Source organism: Schistocerca americana, chromosome 9 (assembly GCF_021461395.2).
Source record: "Schistocerca americana isolate TAMUIC-IGC-003095 chromosome 9, iqSchAmer2.1, whole genome shotgun sequence".
NCBI classification, from domain to species: Eukaryota; Metazoa; Arthropoda; class Insecta; order Orthoptera; family Acrididae; genus Schistocerca; species Schistocerca americana.
This window is the reverse complement of record NC_060127.1, coordinates 210448389-210467917: the sequence shown is the minus strand read 5'-3', so window position 1 is coordinate 210467917 and position 19529 is coordinate 210448389. Positions and strand designations below refer to the sequence as shown.

At 39.8% G+C, this 19529-nt stretch overlaps 1 protein-coding gene across 2 annotated transcripts in view; it reads left to right on the top strand.

Moving 5' to 3' along the window:
* The first annotated feature begins 13620 nt into the window (after positions 1–13620).
* LOC124551172 (replication protein A 70 kDa DNA-binding subunit-like) overlaps positions 13621–19529 on the top strand; it is a 76194-nt gene continuing 70285 nt past the window's right edge. The window contains exon 1 of one of the 2 annotated variants that reach the window (XM_047126162.1): positions 13621–13802. In XM_047126162.1, the coding sequence (XP_046982118.1) occupies positions 13770–13802 (33 nt within the window). In that variant the 5' untranslated portion in view covers positions 13621–13769. The remainder of the gene's footprint in view (positions 13803–19529) is intronic. The other variant, XM_047126161.1, reaches the window with a different exon arrangement.

The window sequence follows — 19529 nt, the reverse complement described above, 5'->3', positions numbered from 1 at the left end:
TCATCGGCGAACCTCAAAGTTTGTATTTCTTCTTCATGGATTTTAATACCTACTCCGAATTTTTCTTTTGTTTCCTTTACTGCTTGCTCAATATACAGATTGAATAACATTGGGGAGAGGCTACAACCCTGTCTCACTCCCTTCCCAACCACTGCTTCCCTTTCATGCCATTCGACTCTTATAACTGCCATCTGGTTTCTGTAGAAATTGCAAATAGCCTTTTGCTCTCTGTATTTTACCCTTACCACCTTTAGAATTTGAAAGAGAGTATTCCAGTCAACATTGTCAATGCTTTCTCTAAGTCTACAAATGCTAGAAACGTAGGTTTGCCTCTCCTTAATCTTTCTTCTAAGATAAGTCGTAAGGTCAGTATTGCCTCACATGTTCCAATATTTCTACGGAATCGAAACTGATCTTCCCCGAGGTTGGCTTCTACCAGTTTTTCCATTCGTCTATGTTTCTTAAAAAAAAGTCTTTATGGGTTGAAGCAAGCGCCACGTCGCTGGAACTAACGTTTTGTTGACTTCATGAAGAAAGCTGGTTTCTCAAACAGTGATGCAGACCCATGCCTATTTTATCGTAGACAAAATGGAAATAGCCTTTATGTGGCAATCTACGTAGATGATGGCCTGATTGTCGGCAGTAACAAGAAAGAAATTGCTGTTTTCATGGATGTTTTACGACATGAATTCGAAATAACAACTGGCAGTCTTCACAATTTTCTTGGCATAAAAATAATGCAATATGAAGATGGAGCAATAATGATGAGTCAAGAGAAATACACAGAAGAAATTCTGCAAAGATTTCGAATGGCAGAATGCATTAAAATCTCAACTCCTATTGGACGTGAGGACAATAATCACAACGAAGAAGTTTCGTCATCTGCACCCTACCGTGAAGCAATTGGTTGTCTCATGTACCTTTCAACTGTAACTCGTCCAGACATCACTTTTGCAGTCAATAAAGCTGCTTGAGCAGTGGAGGAACCAACCACTGAAGACTGGAATAGAGTAAAGCGCATTTTCCGGTATTTGAAAGGGACCTTAAATTTTGGAATTGTATATAACAAAAAAGAAGAGAGAAAGATTTACGCTGATGCAGATTTCGCAGGTGATAACCGGACAAGGCGCTCAACAACTGGAATTCTTGCAAAGTACTCAGGTGGTGCAGTGTCATGGACAAGTCAGCTGCAGAAAGTAGTGGCCACATCCACAACCGAGGCGGAAATAATTGCAGCTAGTGAATAAGCGAAAGAATTAGTTTGGTTATGTCGTCTGCTATCAGAATTAGTGGAAATGTCGGGGCAGCCTCCAGTTCTTTACATTGACAATGCTAGTGCATTGAAGTGAGCAAAAAATCCAGAATATTATCGACGTTCTAAACATATAGAGGTCTGACATTTCTATGTTCGTGAAAGATATCTGAACGGTGAGATTTTCTTGGAACACATTGATGGACACAACCAGTTGGCAGATATTTTGACGAAACCCCTTGAAAGAGTTCGATTTAATTTTCTATGTTCAGAAATTGGCATGCAAGAGACAAAGCAATAATTTCATGATTTTTTTCTTTTGGAGGAAGTGTTAAAAGAAAAGAAAAAATTCCTTGACGTCTATATTTATGTGCTGCTCCATGACTCTGCTGTCAATATCTTTATTCTTGGCTTGTATGTAACTTCTGTGTTTTTTTTCAGTAAATGTGATTCTTTTCGTATCCAGGGTGTAATTACAAAGCTAATAAAATGTTTACTTGCCTTTAAAATAATATTTTTCATCAGTTCTATTTCATAAGAATGTCCATTTCGATCCAGAGTAGTAAGCAGCTATCATTTTGCGCATACTCGGTTTCAATATGGAGTCGAGCACACTGCTTGTCTTCATACAAACCAAGGAGCAGCCATCAGCTTTCCTTTCTATATACTCTCTGTTCTGTGGATATATTGCGCTGTCACAGACAAGGCTGCTTTAACACACAATATTTCTTTTTTTCTTTTTTTTTTTTACGGTGTCACGTGTTGGTTCCATTAGCCTCAGTGAACAAGATCTCAAATTCCGATATCTGTCACAGTTGTCAAAGAGAACAAACCTCCTCGAAATATAAATTCTATCCATCCTTGTTGTGAGAGGGATTTTGCAGGAGGTCAAAGTAATTCATTCGTCAATACCTAGTGAGGTATCACATTTTGCAGCACGACATACAGTATAACCTGTCAGATATCTGAATCCTTCCACTGAACATTCGACGGCTTCTGTCACAGGAGCCTCACAGCCAAAACTTATGTCCTATATCTCCTATATCTCTGATTCCCCATCTAGCATGCTCATTGCCTCAGACACATGAAACAGAATTCCACAAAGCAAACTGGATTATAGGAATTGTTGTTGATCGTCGTCCAGCACCAAAGATGAAGTGTTCAAAGCTGATTGTCATGGGCATTCTTTGTCAGAAGCAGCAAAAGCATGTGATGATTCACTTCCTGGCAGGAGGATGTTGATAAAAACAACCTGTACATATACTCTGTTAAAAATATTCGATTCATCCCTGGTTCAGCCAGCCTTTCAAAACATATTTAACTCCGGGTGACAGAAAGTCAGAATGAACGCCAAATAACATACTATCCAATATTAATAGTAGTTTTTGGAATGGCAGTAGTTGCTTTCTGTTGCCAAACAGCATTTTTTCACAGCAAGAATATATTTTGTCGAGGACCGCTTCCTGGAACTTGTAGTATAGTAAGGAAGTAGTCAATAAGGAAAGAAAACTCTTTTTTCTTGTGCAAGAATTCTATTAATCATTTTTTTCATAGTAAACAGGATACCTTATTTTGTCTCATCTTTGATCATTCTGCTGTTATTTGAGATTAATGAGAGAGAAAGAGTAGTGCTGCTTTCATGGCTGTATGTTGTAAGCCGTATTTTAAAATATAGTGTACTGAGAATCAAAAAGAATTCTCGATTACTTATTTCATTATTAGCTTGGATACAAGTCCGCAAATGGCGAGGATGAAAAAGGAGTTGCAAAACATCATAGGTAAAGATGAATGTGCGCAAAATACTATGATTATGGAAAATGAGATCTCCAAATTAGGTGGCTTGCTGAATCAGACTGTATCTATTGAAAATTATATAATTTTCTGTATGCCTTCTCTAATTACATCGTGCATATTAGATATGTTCATGACCATCAATTGTGGTGTGGTTCCATTTGTGGCCTCATAACAATTATGGACCAGACAGTTATTTTCACAAAAGGTATCAATAAATTAATGAAACACTTTTCGATTCTAAATTACACCACGTACCACACTACAATTGGCGACACTGACAGCGACTTACTTTCAAGAATAGGAATCCAAAGTATTACTGGTAGATATTGTGACTTAACGACGTAATAGTTTCCTTTCCATGTGTGGAATACATAAATTAATGGGACACCAAATTAATACAATGCAGTAATGAATAAAAGCTCCTAAGACCACGAGAAACACAAGAGGAATAAATGATAAGAATAAAAATAAAACCTGGAAAGTTTGAAAATCATCAGCCTGAGTAAAGATAAGCAAGATAAACCATTACTACAATTTCTCAAATCAAATGACTGAGCTGCTAATTAATTTTGCAGCGGCTTTAAATATCATTAATTTTTCCCTTGCACACAATTTGTTTTTCAGTAGTTGGCGAACGTCCATTGCCAGAACATTCTATAATAAAAGGGTTATCACTGTTGGTCAGGCTGCTTTGCTCCTAGCATTAGTGGGGAGCAAAGCCAGTATCACCCCACACTGCAGGTTGCATGTGCTGTGGGGAAAGCATACATTCAGGTTGATTTATTTATGACCTTAACCTATTGTTCTGCTAAGTTTTTTATAATCCTCTGAAGGTTGATTTATGACCCCTGGGAATAATTTGTCCACCTGAGAGCCCCCCCCCCACCCCTTGCCGTCCTACTCCCCCACCTTTCTGGGAAACCCCCTTGCCGATACAACCACACGTTTGAATCAACTTATTGACTAATTAATTAAACTGATAAATTAATTAACCCCTCCTTTCTCACCTCTCCACTCTGGAAATTGGTGGGAAAATGTCTCAGTCTGTGATGGAGGGGAAGGACCTCATGACAGGAAATTCAAATCAGTGTCAGTTACATATCAAAGGATTTACTGTTTATTTATAAAATTCAATTTGCAGGGGTGGGATCTACTTTTATTTGGCGGGAAAAGTTCATCATTCTCTGCTGTGTCAGAAGATGCAGGTCTTTTAAAATACATCGAAAAGTATCGCTTTTATCCGATCATGCAAAGAATACTGTCATGAAACATTCACCACATGTAATTACACTGTTAAAAATCTTTCAACTGGGTCTTTGCACCGACCACATGGTAGACATGCGGCAGCTTTGTATATTCCTATGTGCACAGATTGGGAGGGACGCCACACTACACTTGCTTGGGCCCGCGATTGCTGTCTGCTGTCGAAACCCAGCCGCCTCACGTGTTACCATGCAGGCCGGTCAGGGAAGAGGCACGCACACTGGAAGTTGAGTTAATCCCTGAACACAGCATCTGGTCGTGGCGACTCTTTAATATTGATACCTGCGATTCAAGCTGAAACACATGCTCTCTCTCTCTCTCTCTCTCTCCCAAGTGCCCACTTCCTGTCGTGTGCCACTGCTTGGCCCGCATGTGCTGTTGGTCACAGTCAGAACAAACCGCAACAAAGCTGTGTTTACCTGGGAAACCCCTCAAGCCTTTCTCTGCAGGGTACCAGCGCATAAGAGAAGTCCTTCCAAGGCAACCACCTGACTGGGAATCGATCCAGAAATACTGCTGAAGTCAATTAATTGATTGACTAATTAATTTCTGGTCCTGTGATTGTGATGTAGGGGGCGTAAGGTAGGTGCGGTAGCTCACTGGTCACAGTCGCATTTATATAATTGTTATTATTACACTTTCCTTTCTCAGACGTTATGTCTGGTTAAAAATGGAAATTGACGCGGAACTTGATCAATCGAGACTTCCTTTTAACTACATGGTCTATGTTACATTGCATTTAGGAACTTTCGGGTAATTGAACATGTATCAATAATTACAGATTTCTGTAGTTGTATATATACGTTTAGATGTAGCTGTATTGAGTTGATGTACTGGTGCATATTGTGTGGTGTGACTCCTGTAGTTGATAGTAGTTTATGACATTTTTTGAAAATTACGGATCCCCAACATTTTCAAACAATTATATGTAACTTAAACATAAATTAGCATTATTAATTTATGGAATAAAAAGTATCTGCAGAATTTTAGTACGGGGAACATTTGTACCTCCTGACAAACATTACGGGGACGCCATATACCTGGGCCAGAAAAGGGGTCTGTCCCGTTTTTTACAGGATGTATGGTGGGCTTAATGTACAAGCTATGAACTACCATTGCGTTTCACTACAGATGGAAATGAAGCTACTTTACTTACTAAATATCGGCCTTTCCTTGCAGAAACTTTATTTTACTTCTTAATTTTTCCTTTCTTGTACTGTGAACTAATATATCAACCTCACTGCCAATATAATACTCTACAGGAATTTCTCGGTATGCATCAGTACAAGAACTTTTCTTCATGTTTCCAACTGGGAAGTTGTTTTTGTTTTTGTTGTTGTTGCGATTTACAGTCCAGAGACTGGTTTGATGCAGCATTCCATACTATTCTATCCTGTGTAAGCTTCTTCATATCTGAGTAATTACTGCAACCTATATCCTTCTGAATCTGCTTTGTGTAATCATTTCTTGGTCTCCCTCTCTCCGATTTTTAACCTCCACGCTACCCTCCAATACTAAATTGGTGATCCCTTGATGCCTCAGAATATGTCCTACCAACCGATCCTTTCATCTAGTCAAGCTGTGCCACAAACTCCTATTCTCCCCTATCCTATTCAATACCTCCTCATTAGTTATGTGATCTACCCATCTAATATTCAGCATTCTTCTGTAGCACCACATTTCGAAAGCTTCTATTCTCTTCTTGTCCAAACTATTTACTGTCCATGTTTTACTTCCATACATGGCTACACTCCACACATATACTTTCAGAAACGAATTCCTGACACTTAAATCTATACACGATGTTAACAAATTTCTCTTCTTGAGAAACGCTTTCCTTGACATTGCCAGTCTACATTTTACATCCTCTCTACTTCGACCATCATCAGTTATTTTACTCCCTAAATAGCAAAACTCCTTTACTACTTTAAGTGTCTCATTTCCTAATCTAATTCCCTCAGCATCACCCGACTTAATTCGACTACATTCCATTATTCTCGCTTTTCTTTTGTTGATGTTCATCTTATACCCTCCTTCCAAGACACTGTCCATTCTATTCAACTGCGTTTCCAAGTCCTTTGCTGTCTCTGACAGAATAACAATGTCATCGGCGAACCTCAAAGTTTTTATTTCTTCTCCATGGATTTTAATTCCTACTCCGAATTTTTCTTTTGTTTCCTTTACTGCTTGCTCAATATACACACTGAATAACATCGGGGATAGGCTACAACCCTGTCTCACTCCCTTCCCAACCACTGCTTCCCTTTCATGCCCCTCGACTCTTATAACTGCCATATGGTTTCTGTACAAATTGTTAATAGCCTTTCGCTCCTTGTATTTTACCCCTGCCACCTTCAAAATTTGAAAGAGAGTATTCCAGTCAACATTGTCCTAAGCTTCCTCTAAGTCTAAAAATGCTAGAAACGTGGGTTTCGCTTTCCTTAATCTATTTTCTAAGATAAGCCATAGTGTCAGTATTGCCTCATGTGTTCCAACATTTCTACAGAATCCAAACAGATCTTCCCTGATGTCATCTTCTACCAGTTTTTCCGTTCGTCTGTAAAGAATTCATGTTAGTATTATGCAGCTGTGACTTATTAAACTAATAGTTCAGCAGTTTTCACACCTGTCGGTACCTTATTTCTTTGGGATTGGGATTATTACTTTCTTCTTTACGTCTGAGGGTGTTTTTCCTGTCTAATACATCAAGCTCATCTCATGCTAGAGTTTTGTCATGGCTGGCTCTCCCAAGGCTATCGGTAGTTCTAACAGAATGTTGTCCTCCAGGGGCCTTTTTTTGATTTAGGTCTTTCAGTGCTCTGTCAAATTCTTCACACTATATCATATGTCCCATATCATCTTCATCTATGTCCTCTTCCATTTCCATAATAATGCCCTCAAGTACATCGCCCTTGTATAGATGCTCCACATACTCCTTTCATTTTTTTTTGGTTTCCTTGTTTTGCTTAGGTTTGGTTGTCTCTCCGAGCTCTTGATATTCATGCAGGTGGTTCTCTTTTCTCCAAAGGTCTCTTTAATTTTCCTGTAGGCAGTAGCTATCTTGCCCCTAGTGATATATGCCTCTACATCCTTACGTTTGTCCTCTGGCCATCCCTGCTTAGCCATTTTGCACCTTCTGTTGATGTCATTTTTGAGATATTGTATTCCTTTTCTCCTGCTTCATATACTGCTTTGTTATTTTTCTCCTTTCACCAATTAAGTTCAATATCTGTTCAGTTACCCATGAATGTCTACTAGCCCTCGTCTTTCTACCTACTTGATCCTCTGCTTCTACATCTACATCTACATTTATACTCCACAAGCCACCCAACGGTGTGTGGCGGAGGGCACTTTACGTGCCACTGTCATTACCTCCCTTTCCTGTTCCAGTCGCGTATGGTTCGCGGGAAGAACGACTGTCTGAAAGCCTCCGTGCGCGCTCTAATCTCTCTAATTTTACATTCGTGATCTCCTCGGGAGGTATAAGTAGGGGGAAGCAATATATTCGATACCTCATCCAGAAACGCACCCTCTCGAAACCTGGCGAGCAAGCTACACCGCGATGCAGAGCGCCTCTCTTGCAGAGTCTGCCACATGAGTTTATTAAACATCTCCGTAACACTATCACGGTTACCAAATAACCCTGTGACGAAACGCGCCGCTCTTCTTTGGATCTTCTCTATCTCCTCCGTCAGACCGATCTGGTACGGATCCCACACTGATGAGCAATACTCAAGTATAGGTCGAACGAGTGTTTTGTAAGCCACCTCCTTTGTTGATGGACTACATTTTCTAAGCACTCTCCCAATGAATCTCAACCTGGCACCTGCCTTACCAACAATTAATTTTATATGATCATTCCACTTCAAATCGTTCCGCACGCATACTCCCAGATATTTTACAGAAGTAACTGCTACCAGTGTTTGTTCCGCTAACATATAATCATACAATAAAGGATCCTTCTTTCTATGTATTCGCAGTACATTACATTTGTCTATGTTAAGGGTCAGTTGCCACTCCCTGCACCAAGTGCCTATCCGCTGCAGATCTTCCTGCATTTCGCAACAATTTTCTAATGCTGCAACTTCTCTGTATACTACAGCATCATCCGCGAAAAGCCGCATGGAACTTCCGACACTATCTACTAGGTCATTTATATATATTGTGAAAAGCAATGGTCCCATAACACTCCCCTGTGGCACGCCAGAGGTTACTTTAACGTCTGTAGACGTCTCTCCATTGATAACAACATGCTGTGTTCTGTTTGCTAAAAACTCTTCAATCCAGACACACAGCTGGTCTGATATTTCGTAGGCTCTTACTTTGTTTATCAGGCGACAGTGCGGAACTGTATCGAACGCCTTCCGGAAGTCAAGAATAATAGCATCTACCTGGGAGCCTGTATCTAATATTTTCTGGGTCTCATGAACAAATAAAGCGAGTTGGGTCTCACACGATCGCTGTTTCCGGAATCTACATAGTAGAATCTACATAGTAGATTCTGGGTTTCCAAAAACGACATGATACTCGAGCAAAAAACATGTTCTAAAATTCTACAACAGATCGACGTCAGAGATATAGGTCTATAGTTTTGCGCATCTGCTCGACGACCCTTCTTGATGACTGGGACTATCCGTGCTCTTTTCCAATCATTTGGAACCCTCCGTTCCTCTAGAGACTTGCGGTACACGGCTGTTAGATGGGGGGCAAGTTCTTTCGCGTACTCTGTGTAGAATCGAATTGGTATCCCATCAGGTCCAGTGGACTTTCCTCTATTGAGTGATTCCAGTTGCTTTTCTATTCCTTGGACACTTATTTCGATGTCAGCCATTTTTTCGTTTGTGCGAGGATTTAGAGAAGGAACTGCAGTGCGGTCTTCCTCTGTGAAACAGCTTTGGAAAAAGGTGTTTAGTATTTCAGCTTTACGCGTGTCATCCTCTGTTTCAATGCCATCATCATCCCGTAGTGTCTGGATATGCTGTTTCGAGCCACTTACTGATTTAACGTAAGACCAGAACTTCCTAGGATTTTCTGTCAAGTCGGTACATAGAGATTTTACTTTCGAATTCACTGAACGCTTCACGCATAGCCCTCCTTACGCTAACTTTGACATCGTTTAACTTCTGTTTGTCTGAGAGGTTTTGGCTGCGTTTAAACTTGGAGTGGAGCTCTCTTTGCTTTCGCAGTAGTTTCCTAACTTTGTTGTTGTACCACGGTGGGTTTTTCCCATCCCTCACAGTTTTACTCGGCACGTACCTGTCTAAAACGCATTTTACGATTGCCTTGAACTTTTTCCATAAACACTCAACATTGTCAGTGTCGGAACAGAAATTTTCGTTTTGATCTGTTAGGTAGTCTGAAATCTGCCTTCTATTACTCTTGCTAAACACATAAACCTTCCTCCCTTTTTTTATATTCCTATTAACTTCCATATTCAGGGATGCTGCAACGGCCTTATGATCACTGATTCCCTGTTCTGTACATACAGAGTCGAAAAGTTCGGGTCTGTTTGTTATCAGTAGGTCCAAGGTGCTATCTCCACGAGTCGGTTCTCTGTTTAATTGCTCGAGGTAATTTTCGGATAGTGCACCCAGTATAATGTCACTCGATGCTCTGTCCCTACCACCCATCCTAAACATCTGAATGTCCCAGTCTATATCTGGTAAATTGAAATCTCCACCTAAGACTATAACATGCTGAGAAAATTTATGTGAAATGTATTCCAAATTTTCTCTCAGTTGTTCTGCCACTAATGCTGCTGAGTCGGGAGGTCGGTAAAAGGAGCCAATTATTAACCTAGTTCGGTTGTTGAGTGTAACCTCCACCCATAATAATTCACAGGAACTATCCACTTCTACTTCACTACAGGATAAACTACTACTAACAGCGACGAACACTCCACCACCGGTTGCATGCAATCTATCCTTTCTAAACACCGTCTGTACCTTTGTAAAAATTTCGGCAGAATTTATCTCTGGCTTAAGCCAGCTTTCTGTGCCTATAACGATTTCAGCTTCGGTGCTTTCTATCAGCGCTTGAAGTTCTGGTACTTTACCAATGCCGCTTCGACAGTTGACAATTACAATACCGATTGCTGCTTGGTCCCCGCATGTCCTGACTTTGCCCTGCACCCGTTGAGGCTGTTGCCCTTTCTGTACTTGACCAAGGCCATCTAACCTAAAAACCGCCCAGCCCACGCCACACAACCCCTGCTACCCGTGTAGCCGCTTGTTGCGTGTAGTGGACTCCTGACCTATCCAGCGGAACCCGAAACCCCACCACCCTATGGCGCAAGTCGAGTAATCTGCAGCCCACACGGTCGCAGAATCGTCTCAGCCTCTGATTCAGACCCTCCACTCGGCTCTGTACCAAAGATCCGCAGTCAGTCCTGTCGATGATGCTGCAGATGGTGAGCTCTGCTTTCATCCCGCTAGCGAGACTGGCAGTCTTCACCAAATCAGATAGCCGCCGGAAGCCAGAGAGGATTTCCTCCGATCCATAGCGACACACATCATTGGTGCCGACATGAGCGACCACCTGCAGATGGGTGCATGCTGTACCCTTCATTGCATCCAGAAGGACCCTTTCCACATCTGGAATGACTCCCCCCGGTATGCGCACGGAGTGCACATTGGTTTTCTTCCCCTCTCTTGCTGCCATTTCCCGAAGGGGCCCCATTACGCGCCTGACGTTGGAGCTCCCAACTACCAGTAAGCCCACCCTCTGCGACTGCCCGGATCTTGCAGACTGAGGGGCAACCTCTGGAACAGGACAAGCAGCCATGTCAGGCCGAAAATCAGTATCAGCCTGAGACAGAGCCTGAAACCGGTTCGTCAGACAAACTGGAGAGGCTTTCCGTTCAGCCCTCCGGAATGTCTTTCGCCCCCTGCCACACCTTGAGACGACCTCCCACTCTACCACAGGTGAGGGATCAGCCTCAATGCGGGCAGTATTCCGGGCAACCACAGTCGTAGTCCGATCAGGGGATGCGTGGGACGAGCTGGCCGTCCCCGACCAACCCCCATCCGGACCCCCACAGTGATGCCCATTGGCAACAGCCTCAAGCTGTGTGACCGCAGCCAACACTGCCTGAAGCTGGGAGCGAAGGGATGCCAACTCAGCCTGCATCCGAACACAGCAGTTGCAGTCCCTATCCATGCTAAAAACTGTTTTGCAAAGAACGTCTGAACTAATCTACAGAGAGCGCAAACAAATCAACAAAATTCCTTCACTATTTCGTCTCTCAAAGCTACCTGTTCCTCTTCTACTGTATTTCTTTCCCCTGTTCTTGTCAATTGTTCCCTAGTGCTCTGCCTGAAACTCTGTACAACCTCTGGTTTAGTCAGTTTATCCAGGTTCCATCTCCTTAAATTCTCACCTTTTTGCAGTTTCTTCAGGTTTAATCTACAGTTCATAACTAATAAATTGTGGTCAGATTTCACATCTGCCCCTGGAAATGTCTTACCATTTAAAACCTGTTTGCTAAAAATCTGTCGTACCATTATATAATCTACCTAACACCTTCCAGTGTCTCCACACCTGTTCCCTGTATACAACCTTCTTTCATGATTCTTGAACCAGTAGTTAGCTATGATTAAGTTATGCTCTGTGCAAAATTCTACCAGCCAGCTTCCTCTTTCGTTCCTTACCCCCATTCCATATTTACCTACTACTGTTTCTTCTCTTCCTTTTCCTACCATCGAATTCCAGTCCCACATGACTGCTAACTTTTCGTCTCTCTTCACTGTCAGAATAATTTCTTTTATCTCATCATACATTTCTTCAACCTCTTCGCCATCTGCAGAAATAGTTGGCATATAAACTTGAATTGCTGTTGTAGGTATGGAATTAATGTTTATCTTGGCTACAATAATGCATTTACTGTGCTGTTCATAGTAGCTTGTCCACGTTTAAGGTCTGCTTTGGGTTGGGTTGTTTGGGGGGAAGAGACCAGACAGTGAGGTCATCGGGGGAGGAAGTGTTATGGTGAAGTGAAAAGTGCTTTTACTATATTATCTGTGGAAAATACGTGTTATATTTATGTGTGCATCACAGCACCTCACCATGATACGGAGAATAAAAGGGCTTGCCACACGAAAACGTGACAAGATATCTGTAGTAGATAATACACAAGTGGTCCGCTAAAATCATGCACACCAAGTGTAAAGAATAAATAAAGCGGAAACCCACTGATGATGCACATTTGTGCTGAAACATATTTGGGTACTGAGAAAAAATGGTGTTTTGCATAACTGGCGGACATCATACAATACAAAACAATTTAACCTCTATTTTCCCATACCGAGTGAAACTGGCTTTCCTACCAGCTTTGAAAATAGTTACGTTATGTTAGTTATATTTAGCATACAGCAACGTACAACTAAAATGATCCGAAAGTAATATAGTTAGCGACCGCATTTTTCACAGCAAAGCCTTCAAATTTTGTGGTATAGAGCACTCCTATTCTATTGTGTTCCACTTGGAAATTAAGTACCAGACTATGACCCATAATGAAAAAAATAGACATTTCATCATAAATCTCTGATATGAAACTATAAGGCACGAACGAAATGAATTTTATACACCAATTATTTTCCTCAGGATCGAATGAGACGCAGAAATGTGAAACAAGTCGCCTCTAATAGTTTAAAGGGAAAGGAGAACGTCTACCGAAAAACTAACCAAAGGAGCTCATGTAGCTTCATTTACATACAGTAATGTTTTACAGTTTAACGAACTTTTACTGTTTACAGCAAGAAAATCGTAAAACTGTTTTCTGTAATAAATCAGCGTCCTCGTAGGAATCGTTCGTTACTTTCCCGTGTAGCCTTTTTGCTTACTATAGCTCATTACATGTTTCCAATTGTTACAGTACAGTAAACAATCGTTTATTTGTAGGTTAAGTCCAGAATCTAAAAAATTCACATTTAATGAAAGAAATAAAACGCGTATGTTCGCCTGTGGCTTCAACCACAGGTCTTTACTCGGTTACAACATGGTAGACTCGCGCATGCGCATTAAATTCTGGAACTTGGATTGCAGCTGAGATTCCATTCTTCTGTATATCTTCTATTCTGTGGTACAGTTCACGCCCCGCGCTCCCAGTTCTGCTTCGACGCTGACATCATTACAAGGGGCAATAAATAGCAGGTCATTTCAATTAGGGCCCAACCTTTGTATCGGTTGGTCGATAAATAGGAGGGGGTATACTGTGCAGGGGCCAATACTCCAACAGGTTCACATGTAGCGTGACTGACATCTCGCGGCGGAAATGATGAACTAGCGGAGGCAGCATACCCTAAGTGTCTACAGTTTCTCTTCCACCCAGCACCCCCATAGTGTCAGTTGGCCGTTGGGCATTCTAGTGTACAGTGTATCACGTTGCGCGGCTAAAACGGTTGGGCGTGAAAGTACTTTTTTTTTTAGCAAAACACATTTTCTTGCCGTGTTTCCTATCAAGATGAGCTGGCATCTCACGGAGGGAGCAGTTGCTGTAAGACTTTTAATTTATGTTGATATCAGGTAGTTTACGTAAACAAAGTGACTGTTAGCTTAGGTTTCTCATGAGCTAATCTTCTGTGTCCTCCCTCAGACTTTTTGCAGCTATTGTACTGTTTCACGCAATAACAGCATTGTCGTCAGTGTTCTTTGAAAAGAAACTTCAGATGATTATTTTCGTGTCATGTTTTCCATTTCAATACAAATTTCATTTTGTCTTCCTAACAATCACTGAAGCCACGTTCGCTGTAGTATAAATTGTCTGTTGGTGCTTACAGAGACGAAATAACGTTTGTTCACCAGTTTTGTATATATACACTCGTATACACCTAAGACAGGGCATTTGAATCATTACATTATAGATTAACAAGATGGCGTCGACGATGATTTCAGTTACCTCTAGCATGGCGTATGTCGTGAAATGTGTGCTTCGTGTTACATTATTATAAAAGTTGTCGAAAAACGCAAAAGTTATGTATTGGCACTCATCAGCACCCCCTCCCCCACATCCCCTCTTATGGCACGGCCGCACTCATCGGACCTTGGCACCGGTCCCTCAATTTAACACAATCAGAATTTCTGCTTTGAGAATTGTTGGGTTCGCCAACCCACTCCCAAATTGTTATCTTCTAACCTAACTTAGACCTCGGGCTTCGCTACAGATTAGTCTGTCCACAACAGAGATTCATGGAATGGTGTGTGGAGGGGTTGTTGAGTTGACGGTGTCCAATCAGTAACTTAAGCCCAGAAAAACACAACAGCGAAATACTGTATTTATTTGGCCCTTGAATAATTTTTGTACTAGATATGCACATGTTGATGCACATACATACATTTGATATTAAACAGTTCATAACACGATGTGGCTTATTTCATGAGGCGATGTGATGGGAATGTACAAACATGACTTTGCATAGTTACTAGTTTAGTTCAATTTCTTTCTCGTATATATACAAAACACATACCTGGCTGGCATTATTAGAGCACGCAGTTTGCCTATTTTTAGATGATATTAACCCAAAACTACTTTACATCAATGTTCAGATACTGTGTGAAGCAGTTATGAAGCACGAAGGTTTTCAGAGTCTCATTAAACAAAGGTAGACACTTCCTGTTCCTTGTTTCTGGTGGTAGACTTGTATAGTTGGATGCCTTGGTTATATGTGAGTTTTTGAGGGTGGAGATACAATTGGAACATGGAGCTTTGTTTTTTGTATTGTGATCATGAACATCCATATTTTTGTTGCATTTATTGATATTACTTTTTACACTCTCACATGTTTCTAATATCTAGACTACCAAGAGGAAAAATGAGTGAATTTTTGAAGGGAGGTATGCAGCTGTCAGTTGACTTTGCCCTGTTCATTATTCTCATAGCTCTCTTCTGGGTGAGAAGAATGTCTTTGCTGTATGTGGACTTTTCCCCAGAGTAGCTACCATACTGCATTAAACTATGAAATTGAACATTTATTTACTTAGCATCTTTGTATCTCATTGTAAAAATGATATAGGATTTGTCATACATTGCCTTACATAGAAAATAGGACATGAAATGGTTTACAATTATATGTCCATAAATAAAATATTATTACATACAACATGAAACCATTTGCATAACAACACTGATAATATGCTAAATTAGAATAATAGATGAATACCATTTAGTTTTCAATGAGCATTTTGGGTTATGTGATGAAGTAAGCTACTGTATATTGAATGCCGGTGGTTTAAGTATTCCTTGACACTATAAAAACTCTTGCTAATTAACATTTTTTTAAGTTCATTTTTGAATATGTGGAATTTTGGTGTACTTATAATTTCCTTTGGTAGTGCACTAAATAAGATTTTTGGCTGATAAAGAACACTTTTTTGATACATAGCTTTTGTGTGACTTTCTCTATGACTGTTTAACAAAGAATGTTCCTGGTGTGACTTCATAAAACATATACTTTCAGAAATATAGATACATGGTTGTCATGATTTGTAGTTCCTTGAAAACATTTTTACATGATTCTCTGTGTGTCATACCTCTGATTATCCTTATTGTCTTCCTTTAAAGCGCAAATGAGTGTTTGGCCAAACTGGTATTCCTTCAAAATATGATACAATATCTTAGTGTGCTATGTATGAGTGAGTGCAAAGTATGAACATAGCACTGCATCAACACTATAGGAATTTTTTAGTATTCTCAGAACATAATACTGACTTATAATGTTTTAACATTTGTGTGTTTCTCCCACATTATTCATCTAGCCATAATTCTAAAAAGTTAGTATGGGGGTTTGCTTTATCTTACACTGCCTAATTTCTACAGTTCGGTCAGATTTTACTTTGGATGAACTTCAGAAATAACAAACTTTTTTGTCATTAACAATTAATTTGTTGTCATTAACAATTAATTTGTTGTCATTAACAATTAATTTGTTGTCATTAACAATTAATTTGTTGTTTGTTAACCACATTTGCTTCTTCTGTCGCTACTGTGACTCTCTCTAGTAAGTCAGTTTAATTCGTAGCTGTGACAAACAGACTGGTGTCTTTGGCAAATAATACTGCATCTGCTGTTGATATAAGGCTTGGCAAGATTAAGCACAGCAGTGGCCCCAGTAAAGAGCTGTGCGGCATGTCATACCTGACTCTTTGGTATGCCGATGAGTAGACTTGATCCGCATGCTGTACCTCTACGCTCTGATACTTATTAGAATGACAGGATTTGAACCAATCATGTGCTGCTCCACGAACCCCATAGCAATATAGTTTCCTGATCATCTATTTTTCCTAAAACCGTTTTGTCCATTAACTAGAATTTTATATTTATTCAGAAAATGACAGTCTTTCGTGCATTACCCTTCCAATTACTTTTGAAATTCCAGATAACAATGATATAGGCCAGTAATTGATAACATCAGACTGGTTACCCTTATTGTAAATAGGCTTGACAATCGATTTCTTTAGTTTTTCTGGGAAGACTGCTGTGCTAAATGACAGGTTAATCATGTCAACAGGTGGAGAATCTATGTATCTTGCACTGTTCTTTATTACTTTGTCTGGAATCCCATCACACCCATAGGTCATTTTATTTTGTAACTGATTTAAGGCATTTTGTACCTCTAATGCAGTAACAGTGTATAGAAACATGGTTTTATCATTCATTGGTAGTTGTGGTCTGGAGCTGAAATCACATCTTCCTTGAATTAGTTTTGTTGCGATATTTGTGTAATGTGTGTTGAATATGTTGGCTATCTGTAGTGGGTCCTCAATTGTTTTCCCTTCACTTTTAAGAAAGCTGTTTTTACTTTTTTTTACATGTGCTCCTATTTATTGGGTCATTCCATGTCCGTTCAACCAATTTGAGAAAATGTTCCATCCGATAGTCTCAGATTTGGCTGAAATTTAGTACACCAATGCTACCAATTTTTTTTTTTTTTCCCCTCTCCAAATCATGCACAATTTTGTCCAAATCAGAGCATTTCTGGCATGATTTCTGTTCCTTTGGAGCAGATAGTTCTTCCTCTTCCACCATTAGTGTGTCAGCTATTGTGTGTTTTAATTCCATTTGAGCTTCTTGTTTTCTTCTATAGTTTTCACTATAGTTAATTCTTTTATCTTGGCGGTTTGCGCGTGCCCCGCCCAGACGCGGGTTATTGCTGCGTTGCCAGTTGCACGCGCCAAGAGAAGCAGCGCCATAGTATAGTTCGTAAACTTGCGTTTAGGGGGGAGCGCACAGTTTATGAAGTAAAGCCACCACGGCCACATTAACCCTTTCATTGCTACAGACACGTGCTCCCCGCATTCCGCGCTGTGTGCAATTTTGTCATCACTGCACTGCTCGCCTGTGCAAACACATGGTGTTTAGACTGCTTTGACACACTTTCATCATTTGATTTCACAAAAACTATTTGGCCCAAAAATTTGATTTTTGCACATCTTCTTGACTGATACCTTCCCCCCATAAATGACTTAATTTTGTTTCGATGTACAGTGCAATTATTGTGCAGCATTAGATGTAGTAAACCATTGCACGAAATTTTGAAGAGTTTGCAGAGGTAAAATTCCATAGTGTATACTTTCCTTATGGTCGATTTTACTTGCCACTAGAAATTTCAAAAAATTACATTCAAACGAATAAAATTCATGAAGTAAGACACTTCAATATTGTTTTTAAATAAAGAAAATATTAAGCACCGAACAAGGTTTAACCTCAGAACCTTTCGCTTAGCATTCAGACGCTTTAACCATTACACTAACGCAGCTCCTTATTCAATAGTTCTCCCGGAGGACTTTAAACAATTACGCAAAATACCTACAAACACTGTTGGTATTACTATGAATTACTCACATTTCGTCGAAGTACAATAGGAAATAAACAATTACCGCTGTTCTTTATTGCGAAAAAGCGGTTAGTGAGAATGATACAAACACCTTTCCTTGCTATCGCCTGAATTATTAGGCTTATTACTTGTTTGGTTTAATTAATTAATATAATATGAAGCAATTGGTATAAAGAATGCTTTTTCCAAACTTTCTATAAAAGTAAGTCTGCTATAAAGATATTGCTTTTGTTCAATTACTTTATTTATGACTGAATGTTTCTAAAACTGAAGACACTCGTCCATGCTCTGCACTGCAGTCGAGCTCTGGCAACGTCATTCTGTTCATTGGCTGACTGTGTTTTGTAATGTCAGGTTTATTGTCAATAAAGAATTACATCATTGCTGGGTGTGGCATTGTTGCAGTCGGTCTGTTCTGAAACATCTGTTAGAGTGGATGTACATACTTCATTGAGAGTGTACAATGTGTTATGTGCCTTGTTCTGTGTGTAATTTGTAATTAATTTTGAGAGGTTAACTGGAATGCAATAACATGGATGAACAGTGCTCTGTTGGAAAGATAGCAAGTGAAGCGTCACAAAACAGTTTACGGTTGAGTTTCAAAAAACTTGAAAATAGTCAGTGACTTTGAAGTTCGACAAACTTCGTTTAAATTTCAAGTAAGTTCTTCTGTAATGTGATTCCTGGAAATTCCCTGTCCCCAAATTGTTACTCAAAAATATTTGTTGTGAAATCAGAACCAGAATCGTGTGACCTTGTTAATGACATTTATATTTTCTAATAAGGAAGCTGTTAGCCTATTGGATTTTGCTTGTTCTAAGTTAGATGTATCTCCTTCTTTAAAAATAATAAAATTAAGTAGCAGAAAAAGAAAAGCAGCAATTAAAAATTAGGTACAACAAATTTCAGACAAAATTAGAGAAGACTTGGAATCGAGCTTTAATAATAAGATACCAACATTATTTCTAAAGAAGAAGAAAACCTACCACCAACCTCTGACACTGAATATTTGAGCTTAATAGAATTTATTCAGGTAGTGAAGGGAGGCGAAAACTTTAGTCATGGGTGACTGGAATTAGATAGTAGGAAAAAGGAGAGAAGGAAACATAGTAAGTGAATATGGATTGGGGGTAAGAAATGAAAGAGGAAGCCACCTGGTAGAATTTTACACGGAGCATAACTTAATCATAGCTAACACTTGGTTCAAGAATCATGAAAGAAGGTTGTATACAGGGAACAGGTGTGGAAACACTGGAAGGTGTTAGGTAGATTATATAATGGTAAGACAGATATTTAGGAAACAGGTTTTAAATGGTTAAACATTTCCAGGGGCAGATGTGGACTCCGACCACTATTTATTAGTTATGAACTGTAGATGAAAACTGAAGAAA